This window comes from Erythrolamprus reginae, chromosome 2, assembly GCF_031021105.1.
Source record: "Erythrolamprus reginae isolate rEryReg1 chromosome 2, rEryReg1.hap1, whole genome shotgun sequence".
NCBI classification, from domain to species: Eukaryota; Metazoa; Chordata; class Lepidosauria; order Squamata; family Dipsadidae; genus Erythrolamprus; species Erythrolamprus reginae.
The window spans coordinates 262,558,892-262,584,617 of NC_091951.1; the positions used below are offsets into that span (position 1 = coordinate 262,558,892).

The 25,726-nt window shown below is 40.2% G+C and overlaps 1 protein-coding gene across 2 annotated transcripts in view; it reads right to left on the reverse strand.

Moving 5' to 3' along the window:
• Window positions 1-24,958, reverse strand: part of CNTLN (centlein) — a 243,510-nt gene extending 218,552 nt beyond the window's left edge. For both annotated transcript variants that reach the window (XM_070742532.1, XM_070742531.1), the window contains exons 1-2: window positions 24,537-24,958; window positions 3,321-3,409 (exon numbers count right to left, since the gene is read on the reverse strand). In XM_070742532.1, the coding sequence (XP_070598633.1) occupies window positions 3,321-3,409; window positions 24,537-24,641 (194 nt within the window). In that variant the 5' untranslated portion in view covers window positions 24,642-24,958. The remainder of the gene's footprint in view (window positions 1-3,320; window positions 3,410-24,536) is intronic.
• Between the last annotated feature and the right edge of the window lie 768 nt (window positions 24,959-25,726).

The window sequence follows — 25,726 nt, forward strand, 5'->3', positions numbered from 1 at the left end:
AAATAATGCACTTGGGGAAAAGGAATCCTCAATCGGAGTACAGTGATCCCCCGATCGTTGCGAGGGTACCGTTCCAGGACCCCCCGCAACGAGCGGGTTTTCGCGAAGTAGCGCTGCGGAAGTAAAAACACCATCTGCGCATGTGCAGATGGTGTTTTTACTTCCGCAGCGCTAGCGAGGAGCCGAAGATTGGGGGCGGCGCGGCTGTTTTAAAACGTCGCCGCCGGCATGGGGGGCTTGCCAGCACCCCCCTGACCCCCAACCTGGGTTTGGGGGGCTGCTAGGAAGCCGCCCATGCCGGTGGCGACGTTTTAAAACAGCCGCGCGGCTTTCCAATGAGTCCCGAAGACAAACGTCAAACTTCCGCGTTTGTCTTCGGGACTCATTGGAAAGCCGCGCGGCTGTTTTAAAACGTCGCTGCCGGCATGGGCGGCTTGCCAGCACACACACCCCAAACCCGGGTGAGCAGCGAGCGAACGGGCGGGTGGCCGGGCGAAGGGCGGGCGAGCGGGTGCTGGGGAGGGCTTCTCGCCCTCCCGCCAGCAAGAGGGGGAGCGAACGGCGTGGGCAGGCTGCGGACAAGTCGTTCGCTCGGGCCGCTTCCCAGCTGAGTACTCAGCTGGGAAGCGGCCCGAGCGAACGGCGTGGGCGGGAGAAGGGCGGGCGAGCCGTGGGCGCGCGGGCAGGCAGGCTGCGGACAAGCCGTTCGCTTGGGCCGCTTCCCAGCTGAGCGAACGGCGTGGGCGGGAGAAGGGCGCGCAAGCCGCGGGCGCGCGGGCAGGCAGGCTGCGGACAAGCCGTTCGCTCGGGCCGCTTCCCAGCTGAGTACTCAGCTGGGAAGCGGCCTGAGCGAAGTGGCAGCAGCGAGGAGTTTGCGTGGGCGATGGGGAAACTCCTCGCTGATGCCCGCCAAGAGGGGGAAGACCTAGGGAAGCCGCCCAGCAGCTGATCTGCCCGGCGCCATCTACGCATGCGTGCCCATAGAAAAAAAGGGCACGCATGCGCAGATGGTGTTTTGACTTCCGGGTTCAAAAATCGCAAATTAGCCTGTTCGCAATGGTCGGGAACGCAATAACCAGGGGATCACTGTATTGTATTGGCAGTTCTGTGTTAGCAAAAACTTCAGAAGAGAAGGATTTAGGGGTAGTGATTTCTGATAGTCGGAAAGATCAAAAGCAACATAATAAAACATTATTTTACTGAAAGAGTAGTAGATCCTTGGAACAAACTTCCAGCATATGTGGTTGGTAAATCCACAGTAACTGAATGTAAACATGCCTGGGATAAACATATATCCATCCTAAGATAAAATACAGAAAATACTATAAGGGCAGACTAGATGGATCATGAGGTCTTTTTCTGCCGTCAGTCTTCTACGTATGTTTCAATGTTAAAATATAGATGTCTCAGGGGGGAAAAATTAACCAATTGAAAATAGTAATACTACTAGTATATTCTCAAGTAATAAAATTGTATGTGAGAATAACCTTGAGATAAAAAGGGAAGAGATGATTCTAGGAAATGATTAGACAAGAAACGGGAGTTCACAATACATTAGGAAGAAATTTAGGGAGGACCTGTGGAATTTTAATAAAATTATTCTAAAAAAAAGAGGAATTTGAAAAAAATATGAAAAGTGAGAGTAAGCGTGACCAAGGACCAAGTCTCAATACTTCTGTATTGATGTTTTTGACCTTTAAAGCCCTACACGGGAGGTTACTTGAGGAAATTTCTCTCTCCCTGTTCTGCCTGACTGGCTCGGCAATGCGTAATACTGTAGTCCAATGAAAAGAAATCAAACACACACGTGCTCTGCTAATCAGCAAACTTGTATTAGAGAAACAAAAATAGCTTACTCAAAAAACAGTTCTTAATGTCCGAAAACAATGCAAGGCTTGCTTCAGCCGCATACAAAAAACACAGGGAAAAACAAACAAAGACAACCTGGAATGAGCAAAGACGTTTCAGGAATCCTTTTGAATCTTTGAAGCAAACAGCAAGTCCCAGAGTTTTCACCTCCCACTGGTCTGACAAAGCTGGGTTGAAAACTCCAACGGCACAGAAACTTCGAAGCAGAAACCACAAAACAACACAGATAAACAGCCACAGTTTGCCTTGGCCCTTGTTCCCTTTTTATTCACCCAACACCCAACCCAGGTGTTCCTATAATAATTTGTAATACTCCTTAAAGCGATCTCTTCTTTGCATAGCTCTTCGGCTACATAGATCAATATATTGATCTGCAGATGAACTGAGCGAGGAAAGACTGTCTGAGGGACTGCAGGCCAAATCCCCTGGGCTGTCTACTGAATCCTCCTGGCTGTCTGCCACATTTTCTTGGCTGTCTGCCACATCTTCCTGGCTGTCTGCCACATCTTCCTGGCTGTCAGCCAGGCTTTCACATTCACTTTGTGCCACATCTCTCCCATCTGTGGGAGCAACGGCTGGCCCAGGCCCAAACACAACACTCCCCAATTACATCTGTCTGTCCCACAAGATATAGCAAAGTTTATTATCTTTAGACATTGTTAGAAGATGCCTACTCAGGTAAAGATATCTATATATATTTATCTAAAAATAAATTTAAAAAGTAATTGTAGAACTACTGCTTACCTTATATAACTTTAATTTATATTTACATCAACTAACAAGACAATATAGTCCCGATTATGTCCCATGTATATGCAGGAAGAGAAAGAAAGCCTGAAGATGTTCTTGCAACATCTATATCTACTTTACCCATATCTAGTGTTTGAAATTTTAATTCTGAGGTAGAGTAGAAAACAGAAGGCAGAGTTTCTTCTTTCTTTCCATCATGGGAGAAATAAGATATAACAAGTCCCAGACTGGAAATTGTCATAGTTAGAACAGTTATAGAATGGCTGTATTAAGAAAGCCATGTGGCTTTGAATGAAGATATATGCCAAATCCTGATAAACCTCCACTTCACAGATGGAACATAGCCAAGGAAAAATCTACACCAATAGAATTTTCTGCCAACATGGGAGTCTATCCAGAAAAGCAGTGTCATTCTACTGACATTTATATCTCTATCTCAATTTACGCTAAAACATACCAAATTAGGTTTTTTTCCCATAAACTAAATTTACCATGATTTTTTAAACTGGGTGGCTTAGACTACAACCCTCCAACAAGTAGAATGTATTGAATGTTTGAATAAATTAGAAAATATAACTTAACTACTTTCATTTTCCAGATATCTAGAATATATCTTACGGAACTATATCTTAATTTCAGTAGGTTACTTTACTTATATAGTGGGACATAAAATGCATAGTTTAAAAAATCCTCCTACTTACCTTTCCACAACCAAACTGATTGCTTGAGTAAGATCTGGGTTTGCAACCTGGAGACGTTTCCATAAAGACCATACAAATTCTTTATCAGCCTTAATAAAACAAAACATGAAAAACATTAAAGATGGCAACACACCAGTTTTAACTGACATTCAAAACTACTGATTGTAATATACTCCTGGATTGCCTCTGCCAGGGATAAGACTGAAATAGAAATAATAATAATAATAATAATAATAATAATAATAATAATAATAATAATAGCAGCAGCAGTTGCAGTAATTTTTTTAAAAAAGAAGAAACTTGGTTGATATCTAGGATGCTGTCAGCAAACCATATCAACCATCAGTGCCAATCAATATTTGCGATACATCTTTAAATGTTCAGTTGACTGAGTTTCATATTTAATGAATAAAAGAGATGATGATGATAATAATGATAATGATAATAATAAAAAGATTGTCTTCTCATGAGATACTTGGCTATTGAAAATATGAAAAAGCTAAAAAGCTATTTGTAGGTTTCAAGGTTGAATCTTGCTCTAATACTTCCTCATATTTACATACATATGTTGGAAAATATCTGGAGATGTGTCTAAAGCTTCAGGGTAATTACTAAACAATTATTAAACAAAAATGCTAGAATAAATATTCTATTAAATATTATTTTGATTGTCAAAATATGATATATTGTCATCTGATTAAGTTCTGAAAGATTTTAATTTTTTCCACACATTTTATAAAATGTTTCACACTATTAAGTCTTAATAACATAGTCTTGAAACTTGTTCTTAGCTTCCATTAATACCATCTGAAATAAAATTGCACTTCTAGTCTGAAATTGGCAGAGTAACCCAATTCTATAGCTGTCAAAGCGTAGGATGTATCAATCTTCAAAGTACCCAAGGACTACTCATCTTACCAAGTGTATGTTAACAGAACAGAAAGGTCATCGGAAGTCTGTCTTGAAGAGTTAAAAATATATCTGTACAGATGTCATTTGGAAGTTCCCCCAAATTTTCTTATTAAAAATAAAATTACTCACTCTACCACTGCATGTCAAAAACAGTATCTGCTCACTTATGGGAATGTGTATGAAAAATGGAAAAAGACAGTTATAAAACATAAAATCGGAAGTGTTTTGAGAACTATATTGAAAGTGAGGTGCTCTTTCCACTGCTGCACAGTAAAGCATTTGCAATGATTGCAGGTCAAGTTTCAGAGTGAAAGAGATAATTTTAAAAGAGAGAAACAATGGGATTGTGTTTCAGTCAACAGTGAAAATTTATTTATTTTATTTATTTATTATTTAGATTTGTATGCCGCCCCTCTCCGAAGACTCGGGGCGGCTCACAACAGAGTAAAACAAATCATAAATAATCCGAATAAGTTTAAAATATTTAAAGATTTAAAAACCCCATATACTAACAGACACACACACACAAGCATACCATGTATAAATAATTATACCTCTTCACCATCATGTTGACATAAAGTACAACTAAGCATCAATAAAGTAGATTCCTTCCTTCCTTCCTTCATTTATTTATAAATTTATTTGACTTCTATGCTGCCCAATCCCGAAGGACTCAGGGAGGCTTACTATGCATCTGTGTCTTGCTAATACTAAATATGGTTCTGCCATCACCTGGGAAAGAAAGTAGATTCTGTGCCATATTAAAAGGTATGCTTCAGGGATAGGTTCCAAATTTTTTTACTGGCAGTTCTGTGGGCGTGGCTTATTTTGTGGCCATGGCTTGGAGGTCAGATGGCCGTACAGCTGTCATGCCCACCTCTTGCTTGTCGCAGTTCCAATAGTGGCAGCTTCGGGAGACACAGACTCATCTGGAGCTGCTCCCCTGCAGCCCATCCTGCAGCTTGTCCCTGATGCCCCTGGATGCGAGGGAGCAGGGCGGGCAAGAGGCGGCTGTATGTTCGGACAGAGCAAGGAGAAGAATGGCTCATCTAGAGTAGCTAGACTATGTTTAAACCAGGCTGCGCTTGGCTGTACCTGACTCCAGCTATAAAGAACTTGGGCCAAAGGCACTGAGCAAGATCCACAGCTCCCCCTCCCCTCTTCCCCACTAATCCCAACAGTAGGACTCAGACCAATGTCAGCAAATTGAATATTTTTTAGATCGGTTTTTTTAGAGTAATTAGTTAATTAATTGGAATTTTAGATATTTATATTGGGGTTTTTTTCATATGCTGTAAGCCGTCCCAAGTCCTCAGAGAGGGGCGGCATATAAATCTAATAAATAAATAAATAGATTTACAGATTAGAATGATCAGATGACAAACACACATTGGAGTGTTTATTGGAATCACTAGTTCAAGTGCATTTCCTCTGGGAGCAGAGTAATTATGCTACATATATATGCCAGATATAAAGATACTATAGATTGATTATTGACTGTAAAGGTGAAAGGCCATGGAAAGGAAATGAGATATTTCTTTTTTTAAGGTGTATATTTTTAAGGTGTATATTAAATTTACGCTATCTTTTTATTCTTTTTTTTTTTTGAAAAAAGTTTTATTAATATTTACATTAAAATTACACAACAAAAGACAGCATAGTGACGATATGTACAAATAAGACAAATATGAAAGGGGAAAAAAAGAGAAAGGGAAAAGAAGATAAGAAAAGGAAAAGAAATAAAGCATTCTGCTTTATATATAACATATTTGGTATCATTATTTACAATTGGCACTACTCGAAGAGTACTGTGATTTATGTGCAGCTTACGTCTAACTTACAAAGGAAAATCTTCCTTTTTACAATTGTTATACATTTAATACATAAGTACAATCTTATAATCTCCTTATCATTATATCAATCATATATCCTTTTTTCTTCAATGGTATAGTGGTGCTATAATTTGTTAGTACTGTATTTGTTAATGATATTTAAATTTATTGTCTCTAAATTTGGATTTGGGGTTCCTAATTTCTTTTCATTTTATTTTATTTTATTTTTTGCAACCCAGATATACCATCTATCCCAGCTTTTGTGAAAGTCCTCCATGTCCTTATCTTGTAGTTTGTAAGTCAATTTAGTCATTTCCACTACCTGGTATATTTTGGTTATCACATTATGTATCGTTGGAGTGAGTTTTTTATTTCTTTTTATTCTTTATGCATGTCTCTACCTCTGCATATTGTTTGGGAACTGTTAGTTAAATCTAGCTAAAAGCTGAAACCCTACACTACAAGGGAGTGGTATTCTGATTCATAAAGGATTTGTTGCAAAAGATCCAGCAAACGGTATGTGTATAAAATGTGATTAAAAATTATTTATCCAAAGTTCTGGGTTTGATATGGATAAATCTGTTAAAAGAAACAAATACATAAAATAACTACTAATATTGTTAATCAGAGGGTACAAACACAACCACGAAAAGAGCCTTGAAGAACATCATACCGTGAGGTGGGACACACTGTGTTTACATGCTTGCACAGGTAGAACTAATAGATTTCTAGAATGGAAAATACAGTACAAAATATTTTCCATATTAACCAAAAATACATTCTATTTAACTAATTTTCTGCAAAGAGACACTATAAAAATGTGAAGCATTACTTGATTCTCTTCTAGTTCTGTTTCTAGATGCGCTGTTGTATCAGGAAAAACAGAATACTAATACCACTTTCTAAACTTGGGACCAGAAGAGATTATTTAAGTTTCTCTCCTGCTTGGTCTGATAATCGTAATGCCTCATGAGGCCACTCACATACAAAAACACCTGCTACTACTTCTCCAGTTTTCTTAAGAGTTCAAGACATACTTTGACCTTAATCTTTTTTAAATCGTAGCTGACGAAAACCTTCTTAAAAACAGAGTAACAGCATAGAGGCCTTACGCAAAAACTCAATGCCCAGTTCCAAGACAAATCCCATGCACACCCAAAATATACTAAAGCAGTATAGCCAAGTGATATCCAGGAATTCTAAGAATATAAGTCAAAGATTGAACCCCATGAAATCCAGATATACAGTGATCCCCCGGTTATTGCGTCCCCGACCATTGCGAACAGGGTAATTTGCGATTTTTGAACCCGGAAGTCAGAACACCATCTGTGCATGCGTGCCCTTTTTTTCTATGAGCACGCATGCGTAGATGGGGCCGGGCAGATCAGCTGCTGGGCGGCTTCCCTAGGTCTTCCCCCTCTTGGCCGGCATCAGCGAGGAGTTTCCCCACCACCGCCCACGCAAACTCCTCGATGCTGCCGCTTCGCTCGGGCCGCTTCCCAGCTGAGTACTCAGCTGGGAAGCGGCCCGAGCGAACGGCTTGTCCGCAGCCTGCCTGCCCGCGCGCCCGTGGCTCGCGCGCCCTTCTCCCGCCCACGCCGTTCGCTCGGGCCGCTTCCCAACTGAGCCCTCAAGCCAAGCGCAGAAGTTCTCCTTTGGCGCTTGGCTTGAGGGCTCAGTTGGGAAGGCGCGCGGGTGTTTTAAAACATCCCCGCCGACATGGGGGGCTCGCTAGCACCCCCCCGAACCCCCAACCCGGGTTTGGGGGTGTGCTAGCGAGCCCCCCATGTCGGCGGGGACGTTTTAAAACACCCACGCGCCTTCCCAACTGAGCCCTCAAGCCAAGCGCAGAAGTTCGCCTTTGGCGCTTGGCTTGAGGGCTCAGTTGGGAAGGTGCGCGGGTGTTTTAAAACGTCCCCGCCGACATGGGGGGCTCGCTAGCACACCCCCAAACCCGGGTTGGGGGTTCGGGGGGGTGCTAGCGAGCCCCCCATGTCGGCGGGGACGTTTTAAAACACCCGCGCGGCTTTCCAATGAGTCCCGAAGACAAACGTCAAACTTCCGTGTTTGTCTTCGGGACTCATTGGAAAGCCGCGCGGGTGTTTTAAAACGTCCCCGCCGACATGGGGGGCTCGCTAGCACCCCCCCAAACCCGGGTTGGGGGTTCGGGGGGGTGCTAGCGAGCCCCCCATGTCGGCGGGGACGTTTTAAAACACCCGCGCGGCTTTCCAATGAGTCCCGAAGACAAACGCGGAAGTTTGACGTTTGTCTTCGGGACTCATTGGAAAGCCGCGCGGGTGTTTTAAAACGTCCCCGCCGACATGGGGGGCTCGCTAGCACCCCCCGAACCCCCAACCCGGGTTAGGGGGGTGCTAGCGAGCCCCCCATGTCGTCGGCGACGTTTTAAAACAGCCGCGCCGCCCCCAATCTTCGGCTCCTCGCTAGCGCTGCGGAAGTAAAAACACCATCTGCACATGCGCAGATGGTGTTTTTACTTCCGCAGCGCTACTTCGCGAAAACCCGCTCGTTGCGGGGGGTCCTGGAACGGAACCCTCGCAACGAGCGGGGGATCACTGTAATTCCAGTTCTTCCAGAAAGCAAAAGAGGTAGGAATCTTTGGGATCGGTTCCAATGAAAAAAATATTACAGTGGGAGAAATTACCCAGGCTTGGTCAAATAAGTACAGTTTCCCATTCATCTACTGCAGTGATTTTCAACCTTTTTTGAGCCGCGGCACATTTTTTACATTTACGAAACCCTGGGGCACATTGAGCGGGGGGGGGCTAAAAAAAGTTTGGACAAAAAAATTCTCTCTCTTCCTCCCCTTCGCTCTATTTCTTTCTCCCTTCCTCTTTCTTTCTCTCTCTCTCCATCCCTCTTTCTTTCTCTTCCTTCCTTTCTCTCTTTTTTGCTCTTTCTCTCTCCCTCCCTACGTCCCTCTATGTCTTTCTCTCTCTCTCTCCTTCCCCCCCTCTCTTTCTCTCTCTCTCTTTTTCTCTCTCTTTCTTTCTCTCTCTCTTTCTTTCTCTTGTTCTTTCTATCTTGCTTTCTTTCTCTCTAGTTCTTTTTCTCTCTCGCACGCTCTTTCTCTCTCTTGCTTTCTTTCTCTCTCTCTCTTGCTTTCTCTCTCTCTTGCTTTCTTTCTCTCTGAGCTTCGCGGCACACCTGACCAGGTCTCGCGGCAAACTAGTGTGCCACTGCACACTGGTTGAAAAACACTGATCTACTGATAAGGTCGTATGCCATGTACTGTAGACTGATTTAAAAGTATGGTATAGGTGTTGCAATAAATTAAGCCAGCTTTTATGGTAGAAGATAGAACATTTTTCAAATGTTACAAAGTAATGAATTGTTGAAGAATCCACAAAATTATCTGATAACCCTTCAGCTATTAGTAAACTAAAAATATGTGTGTGTATGTGTATGTGCGTATTCATCTAAATATATATTCACTCTACCCAAGTTGAAGATATTGTAATCTGCCTTTATGCCTAAACTATTTGCTGAGAAATATACATTTGTGAACAAAGGGAAAAAGTGAAGTCATCTATATTAAAGATGTTGTGTTTAATAGAATGCTAGGAACATGTAAAAAGGAGGTGCAGTGGCTCAGTGGCTTCATGAAGTTGGATATGGTTTCAGCTCTGGCCGTTCAAGCCCTAGCTCTGCATAGTGGAGTGAGCTTCCACCATTTGCTTCAGCTTCTTCCCGCCTTGCCATTCCATAGCACATGGCTATGAAGGAGGGGGGGGGATGAAGAAGAAGAAGAAGAAGAAGAAGAAGAAGAAGAAGAACAACAAGAAGAAGAAGAAGAACAAGAACAAGAACAAGAAGAACAAGATGAAGAAGAACAAGAAGAACAAGAAGAACAAGAAGAACAAGAAGAACAAGAAGAACAAGAAGAAGAACAAGAAGAAGAACAAGAAGAAGAACAAGAACAAAGGGAGGAGGAGGAGGAGGAGGAGGAGGAGGAGGAACAGCATTAGAACAGATTCTAAATGTGGACCAAACCACCAACCTATACAATACATTCTCAATCTTATTAGAAATGACTGTGTGAAAGCCTCGACTCACCAAAACTGTAAAGATAGTCCTCAACTTACAACCATAATTGGCCCATAATTAAGGCAGCAATTTGTTGAGGTTAATGGCATCACATGACTGGACCCCTTTTATTTTCTACTGTCACTTTGCTATAAATTCATATGAAATTAGGAATCCATTGGTTGGCTATTGCTCCAGTGAAGATTAACAGTAAATGCACCGGCAAAGTATAGGGGGAAATGCAGCATGTTCTCATTCAAATATTCAGAAACGAATGAGAATAATTGCCTAGTGAAAATCGACTTAGAAAAAGCACTGCTTGTTTCAAACATATAGTTTAAAAGCATACATTTATTCATGTATACCGACAATACAGGAATGAAAGTCTAAAAGCATAGCTGACTGGACTGTTTAGGATGAAAGATAGAGAAAATTAGTGAAGGTTATATGAGTAAGAGTAATAAGAAGTTCTGAACGAGAGATGGATCATTGTTTAGTGTTAAGAGTAGATCTTGAGGAAAAATGAACCTAAAAGAAAAATAAGAGTGAAAATACAATAAAGTATGAAAGTACATTAGCAGCAAAAGAAAAAGAAAAAAAATGAGTCCTATATGAAAAAGGTATTAAAATACATTAATTTCCCAAAAGAATTAATGGAAAGTGGCTGAAAGGTATAAAGTTGCTTGAATCACATTGAAAAGAATTGTGTTACAAAGTGCCAGAGAAATCTGGGGAGTTAGATGGGAAATATGAAAAAGGATGCTTGGTAGAATGATGAAGTGAAATAGGACGTAGAAGGGGGGTAATGCATCTAAGATGATGATTGCTGCAAAAAGTGAGGAAATATATTGGACACTCAGTATAGAAAAGAAAAAAAAGGCTGCAACTAATGTAATGATAGAAATAAAAATGTTTTCAAATTGGATAAAAAAAAGACTAAACACAAGAGCCTCCAACTGAAAGAATGCACTTAAGAATAAACTATTTGGGTTATTTCAGATGAAGCTGAAGTGAAGGAATGCTGAAAGGATTATTTTAGGGATGTATAAAGTAATTATAATATCCAAAAAAAATATTTGATTATTAACTGTTAGGGATGGTTCACATTTCTCAGGTTTAGTGCTAGATTTTAATTGGCCACTGACATCATCACATTTCTATTTACTAAACAGATGAGCAAATGTTATGGCACCCACGTTACTATGCTGAATCAAAGTGAATCAAATTCAAGATGTTTCTATTTTTCCTATCTGACCCAGTAGAAAAGGCCTGCTCTGGGTATTGTCAGCTAACTATTGACTGTTTGTGTAGCTTTTCCTGTTTGCTGTGTGATTTAATTTTTGTATGTGCATGTGGATTTGTTTTTGTTTTATTTAATTTTCATAATGTTAGCTACTCACAATCATTTATTTCACATTCTAAGCCATATAAAATTGTCAGGATTGGGTCCTCCCTGATGTAATACTGTATTCCAAACTGCAGAGAGAAGAATTGTAATCATTGTAATAACTTTAACAATGTAAAACCACTTAATCACGGTGAATATGGAAATTGTAATGTAATCTGATTGGCTAACAAAAGTATACATACATAATATACAATATAAATATCTAAAAATCCAATTCATTTAACTAATTGCTCTAAAAACCCTAATAACATTTAAAAATCACTCATTCCCATTCCCCCAAATGCATTACTTTACAGCTAAAAAACTCAAAATCAGCAGTAACCGTTATTTTAAAGCTGTCCAATTCAGATTTATTTATTTATTAGATTTGTATGCCGCCCCTCTCCGTAGACTCGGAGTGGCTTACAACAACAATAGAACAATTCACGACAAATCTAATAATTTAAAAACATTTAAAACAAACCCGTTATTAAAGCAGGCATACACACAAACATATCATACATGAATTGTATAAGCCTGGGGGAGGTGTCTCAACTCCCCCATGCCTGACGGCAGGGGTAGGTTTTAAGGAGTTTACACAAGGCAAGGAGGGTGGGGGCAGTTCTAATCTCAGGGGGGAGCTGGTTCCAGAGGGTCGAGGCTGCCACAGAGAAGGCTCTTCCCCTGGGACCCGCCAAATGACATTGTTTAGTCGACAGTACCCGGAGAAGGCCAACTCTGTGGGACCTAATCGGAGAAGGCCAACTCTGTGGAACCTGATCTTAAGGCCAACTAATTTTTTAAAAATCCATTGACTTCTCAACCTAACTTTCTTCTTTATTTTTTGTGAGGCTAAATTGTAGAATGAATGAAACCTTAGATGCAAGATTTTATTTATTTTATTTATTATTTAGATTTGTATGCCGCCCCTCTCCGCGGACTCGGAGATAAATGACAGTATCAGTTAAGTAAGTTGAACTGAAATTTCCCAGCAACGCTAGTAATAGTAATGTGGATGAGGAAACAGCTTTTTTCAAAAATAGTATTTCTTTCTTTCAATGTGTTTATAAATTTCAAATTATAATTAATCTTAACTAACCTTAATTTTTGAAATAGGGATATGCTGCTATTTAGATCTGAAACAGATAAGATTTTTTTTAGAGGAGGCTATTGTAGCAGTGTCACACTTGCCCTTTTCCGTTTCACATATAATATGACTCTAATATATAAATATAATAATATTTGCACTAATAGGTAGATCATCTTTATTCTAAATAATCAAAAATCTAAGATGAAACAAACAAAAATAAAATGAAAAAAATAAAAAGAAAGAAGTGTAAACAAAGTAAACACAAGAACAAGGGGACACAATCTGAAGTTAGTTGGGGGAAAGATCAAAAGCAACATGAGAAAATATTATTTTACTGAAAGAGTAGTAGATCCTTGGAACAAACTTCCAGCAGACGTGGTAGATAAATCCACAGTAACTGAATTTAAACATGCCTGGGATAAACATATATCCATCCTAAGATAAAATACAGAAAATAGTATAAGGGCAGACTAGATGGACCAGGAGGTCTTTTTCTGCCGTCAGACTTCTATGTTTCTATGTTTCTAAGTAAAGGAAAAGGTTTCCCCTAAAGAATTTTAGAATTTTATAGTTCTACAGCTTAAGTTAAAATATGCTTATTTAAATAAGGGCCGCTGTTCATTTCTGCTTCCTAGTGGAGAGGAACAGCGTTGTCCGAAGATCCTTCCATGGTTATGTAGCCAGCATGACTATAGACGAAAGGTGAATGGAACGTGGTTACCTTCCCACTACAGTGGTACCTATTTATCTGCTTGCATTTGCTTGTTTTCAAATTCTTCGGTGGCTAGAGTTGGGGCAAGTAACATGAGGTCACACTGTTGCATGGTGCTCAGGTCTTAAACATATACTGTCAGTTCTCTACCTGACAACTCAGCATCTTTAACTTTTGAGCCATTGGGCCCCCTTATTGTAAATATTTTATATTTTAACTTAAGCTGTAAAACTATAAAACTATTACAATTTCATATATATAATATATATATTTTCCAAAAGAGAAAATATATTTTAATCATGGGGAAAGAAAATGAAGAAAAATATTGCAAGTATTTTCCTGTTGCAAATAACTTATATACAAATGTAACAATTTGCTTCAATTCAGTGTTCATGAACACAATTATATGTATACTTAAAGAAGCTATAGAATCACTGCACTGTGGTTCTTTGTATCTGATTTGTACCATGCCCTTTAAAGTCTCCGGAGAGGGGCGGCATAAAAATATAATAAATAAATAAACAAACAAACAAACAAACAAACAAACAAACAAACAAATAAAGCCTCCAATTGCAATTATGGAGTGTCAAAGACTAGAAAATCCTACAATGGAGAATGGGAGGAATGGGAGAAAGTAGTCCATTAAAGGGTTCATGCTTTTACAATTTACTCTGATCTGACTTGGCACTGAAAGGCAGAATACACTATGTTAAGCTGTGTCTGAATATGTAGATTAAATTATATGACTGAAAAACTTGGCAGGATCAACTTTGCGCAGAAGTAAAATGTGCTGCTCATAATGAGTGGACTGAATCAAGTGAATGAAAAAAATTGGCAGACGACTTGACTGAAATTTTACTAATCATTTGTAGGGAAGAAATCAAAAAGTACTGTGCTATGCAATATGGATGTGCAAGTTTGGTACTGGAGGCTCACTGTTCATAATTGCTTGTTTTTATCAGTCACATTGACAAGATAGAAGCATGGTGATGCCATCAATGTTATCTGAGGGACCATCTCTCGCTGGTCACATCTACCCAACCCATCAGAGTGGGGAGACAGGGAATGTTGCGGGGTCCCATCCCATCCCTGAAGGAGATACACCTGTTGGGACCCAGAAGAATGTCCTTCTCCTTGGTGGCTCCCTCTCTTTGGAACACCATTCCCCTGAAGATTAGAATGGCCCCCACTCTAATACTTATCCGGAAGGCACTGAACTCCTGGTTCTGCCAGTGGGCCTGGGGAACCCAGACCGGGTGGGTAGGTGGGGATGGGAGTGATTTTGTTATATTGTACTATATTGATTTATTTTATTCTTTTTGTTAGTTATTGTTTTAAATGTGGATTTTATTTTGTAAGTCTCCTTGAGTGAATAGGTGGCAATATTAAATAAATAAATAAACAAACAAACAAATAAATAGTATCAAAAAACCAATTATGGGTCATCTACTGTTAGTTGGAAGATTATTTTGAGTGTATTAGAACTAAACAAAGTCTTATATAAAACGGTATTTGGTGTTTGGTGGAGGTTTAATGCCTGCAATTCACTGATAATATGAATGCAGAAATATTAAATTATGTCTATCCCCTGAATGTTCCGTAATGACAAATTAAATCTGAGTGCCTCTTTAGGTATCATTACGTACCACAATTCCAACCTAAATATGGAAAGCAGCATAAATCTTAGGTCTTTTGGTTTATCTACTATACTTGGATTTTAGTAAGGCATTTGACAACAACAACAACAATAATTTATTAGATTTGTATGCCGCCCCTCTCCGAAGACTCTACAAAGTAGACCATACTCTACATCTTGGTAAGCTAGAAAAAAGTGGAATAGACAACATCACGCGGCCATGGGAGAGGGCATTCTCTGTGACTGCCCTGACCTTATGGAACCAGCTGCCCCCCCCGATGTCCGTACTTCTTCCACCCTATTGTCCTTCCAAAAGGCCGTGAAGATCTGGCTTTGCTGGCAGGTCTGGGGGCCGTGAATGTAACATCTTATCACGGCCAAATTGTAACTGATTCTATATGCATGTGTGTTTAATTGGATAGTTATTGGATTTAGTATAGTTTTACTGTTCTTTATTAACTAATATTTGACTCTTGTTATATTGTATGTGTGCATGTACACCGCCCTGAGTCCCATTGGGATTGGGCGGCATAGAAGTCAAATTAATTAAATTACCGTAAATTAAAGTAAATCATTACCAGATGGATTAGTAACTGGTTGACAAACAGCACTCAGCATGTAGTCATTAATGGTACTACATTTTCAGTGTAGAGAAAGGAAGGGAAGTAAGCAGGGGGGTGTCACAAGGTTCTGTTCTAGGCTCAGTACTCTTCAATATCTTCATAAAATATTTAGATGAGGGAATAGAAGGGGAACTCATCAAATCTGTAATGATCTCTCCCCTTTTAAAGAGTTCTGTAAGGAGTATGCATAAGCAGACCATTGTGCCTATCGTCTCTGTCCTATTGTCTTCTTTTAACATTACTTCCTATGTTACGTTTATATATACAGTGATCCCCCGGGTATTGCGATCCCGATCATTGCGAAACGGCTATATGGCGATTTTTCAACCCGGAAGTAAAAACACCATCTGCGCATGCGCGCCCTTTTTTCTATGGGCACGCATGCGTAGATGGCGCCGGGCAGATCAGCTGCTGGGCGGCTTCCCTGGGTCTTCCCTCTCTTGCTGGCGGGAGGGCGAGCGGCGGGCATCAGCGAGGAGTTTCCCCACCGCCCACGCAAACTCCTCGCTGCCGCTCGCCCGCCCTTCGCCCGCCCACGCCGTTCATTCTCGCCGCTTCCCAGCTGAGTCCTGAAGCGAATTGGCTTCAGGACTCAGCTGGGAAGCGGCGCGAGCGAGCGGCGTGGGCGAACGGCTTGTCCGCCGCCTGCCTGCGCGCCCGCCCTTCGCCCGCCCACGCCGTTCATTCTCGCCGCTTCCCAGCTGAGTCCTGAAGCGAATTGGCTTCAGGACTCAGCTGGGAAGCGGCGCGAGCGAGCGGCGTGGGCGAACGGCTTGTCTGGCGCCTGCCCTTCGCCCGCCCACACCGTTCATTCTCGCCGCTTCCCAGCTGAGTCCTGAAGCGAATTGGCTTCAGGACTCAGCTGGGAAGCGGCGCGAGCGAGCGGCGTGGGCGGGCGAAGGGCGGGCGAGGAGTTTACGTGGGCGGTGGGGAAACCCCAGCGCCGCTTCCCAGCTGAGTCCCCTTCCCAGGAACCCCAATCTTCGGCTCCTCACTAGCGCTGCGGAAGTAAAAACACCATCTGTGCATGCGCAGATGGTGTTTTTACTTCCGCAGCGCTACTTCGTGAAAAACCGATCATTGCGGGGGGTCCTGGAACGGAACCCTCGCAATGATCGGGGGATCACTATACAGTGGTACCTCTACCTAAGAACGTCTCTACTTAAGACCTTTTCTAGATAAGAACCGGGTGTTCAAGATATTTTTGCCTCTTCTTAAGAACCATTTTCTACTTAAGAACCTGAGCCCGGAAAAATTTCCCTGGAAATTTGAGAGCGACATGAAGGCCGGGCCAGTTTCCTGCCATTCCCCCTTTAATCCCAGCCATCTTGGGCTCTTCTGGGCTGCCAGAGGAGCCTTTCGGTGGCGCTTAAGGAGGCTTTGGCAGTCCAGAGTGTATGAAGCATTTTCCTTTCTCTGGGTGCTTGGACAGGGAATAAACCTCTGCTAGCGCCCAGAGAAATGCTCCCTTCGTTCTGGGCAGGCCAGAGCAAACAGAGCATTTTCCTTTCTCTGAGCACTTGGAGAGAGAATAAACCACTTCGCTGTGGTGACTCCCTCGCACTGCCTCCCATACACCCGACATGAGGTTGCCTCCCAGAGTGTCTGGGCGCAGAAAGGCAAAAGGGGGCACTTCGCCCTGGCCGGATCAAATCGAGGAGTCACCACAGTGAAGGAAAGGCGCCGGCTACAAAGCTAGTGAGTAAGAGGAGAGGGGAGCCCTTCAGCATGGGAAGGAAGAGGAAGCAGGTAGCAGCAGCAGCCGCTGCCTTTCGGTCAAAGGAGCAGGAGATTACCCCGTTGCCCACCTGGGTTTCTCTCTTTGGCGCAGTGTATGGGAGGCAGCCTCGCACTGGTGCTCCTCCTTGACACCTCAGAATTCCTCTTCTTTTTTTTAAGCCTTAAAGTTTTGGTGTTTTTTTATTTACCTCACCTTCTTCCTTAGGCAGCGACTGTCCTCCTCTTCTTCTTCCTCCTTCTCCCACCCAAATTCTGAAGCATTTATGTCTTTCGTAATGGGTTTGCTTGCATTAGTTGCTTTTACATTGAAAATTGCTTCTACTTACAAACTTTTCTACTTAAGAACCTGGTCACGGAACAAATTAAGTTCTTAAGTAAAGGTACCACTGTACTACTATCCTATATTTGTTTGAGAAATAAACAAACAAACAAACAAACAAACATGTGTGCAGGAATTGTTTGTCTAGTCTAGTGAAAAGAAGGACTACGGGTAACATGATAGCAGTATTCCAATATTTGAGAGCTGCCACAAAGAGAGGAGTCAACCTGTTTTCTAAAGTACAGTTCCAGAACGCAATACAAGAACCAATGGATGAAAACTAACTAAGGAGCGAAACAACTTTGAACTAAGAATTAATTTCCTCACAGTGAGAACAATGAACTGGTGGAACAGCTTGCCTTCAGAAGTTATGTTTGCTCCATCGCTGGAAGAATTTAAGAAGAGACTGGGCAGCCTCTTGTCTGAAATGGTACAGGGTCTCCTGCTTCAGCAGAGAGTTGGATCAGAAGACTTCCAAGGTCCATTCCAGCTCTATTCTGATTGACTGACTTATTGATTGATTGATTGATTGATTGATTGATTGATTGATTGACTGATTGTATGCCAGCAGTTACCAACCTTTCTGATTCTGATTTTTGAAAGATATGGTACACTGGTTCTGAAACAACATCTGCTAGCTCCTTCAGAACTCTGGGATGTAATCCGTCAGGTCCCAGTGATTTATATTGTCAAGATCAGACAGGTGTTTTCTTACCATTTTCTTGGGTTTTTTGTTTTTTTATTTCTAGTCTTGTCTTTTATGGTTATGTTTTTTTCAGATTTAAATGGATTCCTGTGTACCACAGGTAGGAAAACAACGATGTAAATCTATAAATACAAGAAGTATAACTTTAGGACTGCTCCAACTATATTTATTTACAGAGCAATTAGACTATCAAATATCTATTTTTAGGATTGAAAATTTGATTAAACAGATCAAAAGAATGCGATCTTTTAAAATGTTACTATGTAGACATTATCTCATCCAGCATTTGTTTATTCCAGTTTACTCCCCATACTAGTGCTCATATATCTAGTGTAATATTGGTAATTTCCAGTCATGCTCACTATGTTACTTTTCTGTGTTTCTTCTTCCATTATACCACTGAGAGAGACAGTATACTTTAAAATGTAACAGGTATTAAGAGAAAATGAAATATAGTTTCCTATATAGTCATTCATGAATAGGCTTGTGAGGAAAAAGGACTAATTCTATACATATTCTTTTTTTCAAATAGGGAAGAATTTTCTGCTGCCAGTTTGTCATAAACAACCAATGTAACTTACATGAGGGAGGCAGTCTATTAAAAACATTGGTGTCTGTGGCTGTATTTGCAATTTGGCTCTGAATTGTTTTCTGAAGGTAATACTGGAAAATATTATCAGCCTCAAAATAGTATCTTATGGAAGAACCTCTGATAAACTACAGTATATTACAATGAAGAGATAAAGGATATGGTTTTATAATTAAATTATAAATTTAATCATGAGAGCTGGATAGCGTTCAAATGTTTTCCTAAAATGCTCATACAGTATATGAAATTGCTGATCTCTTAATAAAAAAAATGCAATTTATCACTAAAATAAATCTTCCTAGCAAAGGACTGGAAGGTAGCCAATGCAGCATCGTTTTTTTGTTTAACAAAAGAGATCCAGGGGGATCCACATAATTACAGACCAGTCAGTCTAACATCTGTCCCAGATAAATTCATGGAAAACAGGGGATCCCCTAAGGATCTATATTGGTACTGGTGTGATTTAACATATTCATAAATGATCTGGAGTCAGGAGACAAATATGTTTGCAGATGACAGAAAATATTCATAATAATAAATGCATCTTTTCAAAAGGTTCTCACCAAACTATCTGACTAATATTGAACATGAATAGATGCGAAGTTGTATTAAATATTAAAATATTAATTAAATTGATTGTGGATACTAAAAATGTTACTGATAAGGGTAAGTTAGATGTTAAATTAGAGATTATTAGGAAACGGATTAAAATAAGTATTATTAACACTGCCTGGTGTTGGCAAGATAAGAGTGCTGGATCAGAAATACTTATTTAAAATAAAAATATTTTTGGTAGATAATATCAATTTTATTCGGTAAATAAATCTATTTCAAAGTATTAAAATTCCAAATCAATTTAATTGGTAACAGATTAGAACAATTTTTTTTTAAAAAAAATCAGATATGATGTATTATTGACTTTTGGGCTTAGAATCTCCAAGTTCAAAAATATTTTGGTCTGTTTGCCCCTATTAGCCCAGATGTTAAACTATATTTTAATTATATCTATATCTCTGTATCAGTACATCTCTATATATTTATGTTTTCCACCTTGTTATTTATAAAAAATAATACAGATGAATATAAGTAAAAATGTATGTTTTGTGCCTGTTTGTGTGTGTATCAATATCTATCTATCTATCTATCTATCTATCTATCTATCTATCTATCTATCTATCTATCTATCTATAACAAAGGACAATTGCCTCTGTCTGACTACTGACATAATATTACACAAATAGGTTTTTATCTAGATTCAGCAAAGTACATTTTATAACTTCGTACTACCAGATAACCAAATAGCAGACAGCCAAGATTTTCGCATTGCTGAAGTTAAACATAAGATACTTGGTCTCCAAGGTCCTTGTCAGGCACATAAAACCAAGATTTTTTTTTCCAAATCAGAGTAACACAGAAAAAATGTATCTGATATCCCAAACATGAATGTGCAAAAAATACTTCTGTCACCATTAGTATCAACTTCAAATCCAAAGAAAGCGTAGAATTACAGAACATACAGTTGATCTTTCTGGAAGAACAGATCTTTCATCTTAGATTTGAAGAACAAACCTTCACTCCAATATCCATTATACTATTGAGCAATCATTGATACTGAGATTTTTCATGTCAGTTGTCAAACACCTGACTGAAAAATATGAGGAAGCGAGATATTAAATTTAAGATTTTAAAAAACCTAATCAACACTTTTTAGCATTTACGGTAACATTTTTTAAGTTTGTCATTATACCCTGAGAACAGCACACCTGTGGCTAGTGATAATGTGACATTAGTCAAATATACAAAGACTATCTGTATTAATAAAACAAGATGGCTTTTCACCTGAAATTATTACAAGTTCTGTGGTGAGAAAAAATATTGTGCATTTGTACCATTTTCATAAGAAAGCAAAGATTTGGGTATTTTCTTTGGTTACTAGACTCCTTCAGCTGGTAGGCCTGTGTTTGACCAGTCTTTATTTATTTATTTTATTTATTATTTAGATTTGTATGCCGCCCCTCTCCGTGAACTCTTGTCAACTGACAGGCCTTTTCTTGATCAGTCTCAGTAACTCTCAATAGCCTAAGAATATAGTAGATTGGACAAGAATACATGTATAACCATATGGATTAGATTTGAAACAAGAAACTGGTTGCTCTTATTTAGGGGACAGGGCAAGTTCAAAGTTTTACAACTGGAATTTTTTTAGTACAGTGTTCCCTCGATTTTCGCGGGGGTTACGTTCCAAGACCTCCCGCGAAAGTCGATTTTCCGCGAAGTAGCGGTGCGGAAGTAAAAACACCATTTTTGGCTATGGACAGCCAAAAACTACCCCCACGCACCCTTTTTCAAGGCAGTGCAAGGAGCCGGGCTTGAAATTAGGGCAGGGAGCGACGAAAGTGCGGAGGCCGGCAAAGATTGCTTTGAATGTCGGCTGCCCCCGCCCCCCCAGCGCCTCCGGCCCCCTCACCGCTACCGCCCGCCCGCCCGATCCACCCCTCTCACCGGCTTTCTTCGGACACGGGTCCTCCTGCAGCAGCACTGGCGGCTACGGCTTCTCATCCTCCTCATTCGGCCGGTAGCCGCTCTGAGCGCTTTGAGAATGCCTGCCTCGCCCCTCTCACAGTCCCTTAGCTGAGAGCACTTTCGTCCCAGCTATCAGCGAGGGGGCTGCAGGAGAGGTGGGGGCAGGCGTTCTCACAGAGAGGGAGAGGGAGAAAGAGAGAGAGAGCAAGAGGGGGGAGAGTGGAAGGTAGAGAGAGAGAGAGAAATGATAGAAAAAGGGAGAAAAAAGAGAAATGAGAAAATGATTGAAGCAGAGAATGACAGGAAAGAAAGAGAAAGAGAGAGAGAAGTGACTCTTGGTGATGACGTATGACGTCATCGTGTGGGAAAAAACGTGGTATAGAAAAAAAAACTGCGGAGTATTTTTTAATTAATATTTTTTGAAAAACCGTGGTATAGCGTTTCGCGAAGTTTGAACCCGCGAAAATCGAGGGATCACTGTACTTTGTGAATGTTCTACCCTAGAAACCCCCAATAATATCAAAATCTTGTTAGAATGAATTCTATGTTCAAGGGTTTAATTATATTATGAATAATGGCAATGCATGAGTTAGCCACCAACCATGATAATGTGAATGTCAAATACTTACGGTATACAAAATATTGAGGAAGTAACAAAATGCAAACTGTGTTGCTTTCTAAAATATTGGTATTTTATAAAAAAGAAAGGCAGCAATATTGAATATCTAGCATCCTGACTCACCATTTTCATATGTTTAAGCCTCAGTTTATGTATCAACCTAAAACATAACATTCTTTTATTCTGGCTTGTATATGTATTCCTTTTTCCAAAACTTTTTTGAGGAAAATACATCCTGTGTCCTATTTCCCAAATTGAAAAGTAGTGGAATATTTTCCTGCACAATCTGGAACATCTTGCCTCCTGAGATCCACACTCACCCTTTGGTCTTCAAAAAGGACCTGAAGATCTGACTCTGACAATTGGCCTGGGATCCCAATGGGACATGTCATGTCATACTAAAAATGATTAATGGACTAAAAGAAGATTCTACCTCTGTTCCATGCGTATCTTGCTTCCTTCCTCACAACTTTTGTAATTTTAAGGTTAATTTTAATGCTAATATTTATTATTGTGATATTTTAATGTTTTATCCTTTTCTTGATATAAGCCATCTAGGGTTGCCTCTTGGCAATATGTAAATTTCACAATAAATTATTAAAAGAAACTTCATTTTTATTAGATTGTAACCATGTACTAGAAACACTTTGCAATATTGTTAGCTCAATTTGTTGACTAAGCCACAATTTACCAATTTATATAACACTTTAAGCTAAAAATCTAAGTATATTATGTATTCAATTAATTAATATCCTACTTTATTTTTATAAATAACTCAAGGTGGTGAACCAATCTAATACACTTTCCTCTTATTTTCCCCACAACCACAACCCTATACACTGAGTTGCAATAAGAATTTAACCTGATGCATAAACTGCAGATTACACATATGCAAACTATGGCCATGCTACTAGATAACAGCAATGTAACCTATTCCTAATTGTTTTGAAATTTCAGCATGACATTCCCTTGGGTGAACTTTGGGCCAATCGACTCATTACAATACTGTAATTCTATTAAAATCTGTCTCATAGTATTCTAAAATGAGCAAGAAAGAAATTTGTTGGGAAAAGGGGCAATATAAAAATAAGATATAAATGTTCCCAATAGTTATTCTAAAGTATATTTGCTAATTTAAAATTATCCTTTTTACACCAGTATGATACAATCTCACCATTATCGTGTGCAGGTGATACCCTTCTATCAATTACATTTAGAATCTTAGAGGTAGCCACTTCCAAGCTGTGGAATCCATTCCCTGATGAGCTGCATTAGCCACTATTTCTCTCTGCCTTTAGAAGAGGGGGGGGAGGGGGATTGTCAAGCTTTAATCCTGTTAATGAATTCCAACATTAATTTTAATTTATTATTCAAACTCACTATATACTAGTTATTGTCAATTGTATATCATATTTGAAAGGAAAGGAGGAGCACTGATGGAATAAATAAATATGAATTGAATTCCTTATTTGTGTTTGCCAAACCTCAATGGTGCCAACCTAAATACACCTTTAATTTTTTTTTTCTTCAAGTTAAATCTGTTGGATCTAAGCTAGAAAGTGCAAATTAGAATTCTACCCTTTCACTGCTTGTGAGAATGTTTACCTACTTTTGGAATTTGTCTTTCCAACTGGCAGAGCTTATCAACCAGTTTTGCTGGCAGACACCTAACAGGGTGGCAAAATTTCCTCCTATTTGGACAATTGTGTCTGAGTATCACAGTTCAAAAACTGTGAAATGAATGCAGAGAAGGTCAAGGCCAAATTGGTCAAGAATCTAGAAACCAGGCCATAATGAGGACAAGCTGAAGGTGTTTAGCTTTCAAAAAAGTCAACTGGTGAGCTAGCCTCTCTGAGTTCCATGGGATTGGGCAATATGGTAGGTAGACAGACAGACAGACAGACAGACAGACAGACAGACAGACAGACAGACAGATGAGAGAGAGAGAGATTGGATAGATGGATGGATGGATGGATGGATGGATGGATGGATGGATGGATGGATGGATGGATAGATAGATAGATAGATAGATAGATAGATAGATAGATAGATAGATAGATAGATAGCATTTGTATGCCCCCCCCTCTCCCAGGACGGTTCACAACATATTAAAACAATATACAATACACATATCTAAAAAATCCAATTAATATAGCTAAAAGACTTTAAAAACTCTTTCTAGCATAAGCCTCATATTATCTTGGGGGTTGCAAAAAAAATTAGCAATATTAATATATTAAGTAATATTAAGTATTATTATATCAATATTAAGTAATATTGATATCATAAGGAGGCTAGGAAGATGAAGCCACAAGATGAGGCAGTGACAGGCACCCAGAAACCTTAACCGGGAAGCGCTTTAAGTACTGTATTTATCTGTCATTTCATAACTGGAAGTCAGGCTTATGAACGTGTCCCCGAGAGCCAAGCCTCTGGTCCTCCTCTCGGCGAGGGTCTCCAATCTTCCCCCTCGGCGGTACAAACCTGGCACTGGGTCAGCTCCTCAGTCAGGCTCCTGACTTCTTCCTCCAGCACAAAGATGCGGGACGCGGCCGCAGAAGCCGTATCCCTGCGTTTGGAAGAAGCCATATGCTTAACTTGGACCGGGCTAAAGATCACTTTTAAGGTACGTGTTTAATGACTTTCTGTGAAAACCGCGAGGGAAAGCGACCGAGGTAACTAACAACAGGGGGAGGAAACAAACAAAACAAATCTTGTGCAGACCGCCCGACTTAGGCGCCATAAGAAGATTACAAACGCTCCCGAGAACCAATGAAACAAAAGCTTTCCCCGAGGCGCCGCCTTCTTTTTCTTCTAACACCCACCCCAACGTCTTCCTTCCAAATAAAATAAAATAAAATATTCAAGTAAGAACATGCGGGTGGCGCTGTGAACCACAGAAAAAAGGACGTGATGTCAGGTTGTCGGTTTTAAACGAGCGAGCGGCAAAAGGCGGAAGTCCAAAAAGAAGATGGTGGTTTTGTTTCAAGTTATCTTTATCGGGCATGCGCGAAGCTTTCCCGCCCCGCTGTTCCGCCGCTTTTGCTTTCGGTTGATGCGGTTGCGTTTCGGAGGTTTGTCGTTTTGGAGGTCTCGCCTCAACCGAACGTTCGTCAGTGTAGCAAACTATCCTTGCCTAAGCAAAACTATGAATTGGCACGTTGCGTCCACAACTTTAAACTGGAGTTGTATTGAAATGTATTGTTCAGCATAGATCTTATTTGACATTAGGTCCCAGAGCTCTTGCTCTACAGGTGATTGTGCCATTCAAAAATCAGATTTGTCTGCTCTGCTGCACTTGTACATCTTTTAAGAATAACAGAGTTTCAGTGACGCAGCTGAAACTATACTGGTAGTTCAGGACAAATACAGGCAAATCACAACAGTTTTATTTCTTTCTTTACTTTATTTTTTATTTATTATATTTTATCATATTTTATTCATTTACTTACTAACTTATATGCCACTCAACTCCTGAAGCAATGCCTTGCATGCCCTCAGATGTGGTTCCACGTGCCATCTATGGCAAGTGTGCCATAAGCTCTCTGTCACTGCCCTATAGCGTGATCTTGAGGGAAGAAGTTGAAACAATTTATATCTGAAATGTGAGAGGTCTAGATATTTTTACAGCCCTCTTTCTGGCTTATGCAATAAACAGGTCCTGAACAGAAGGC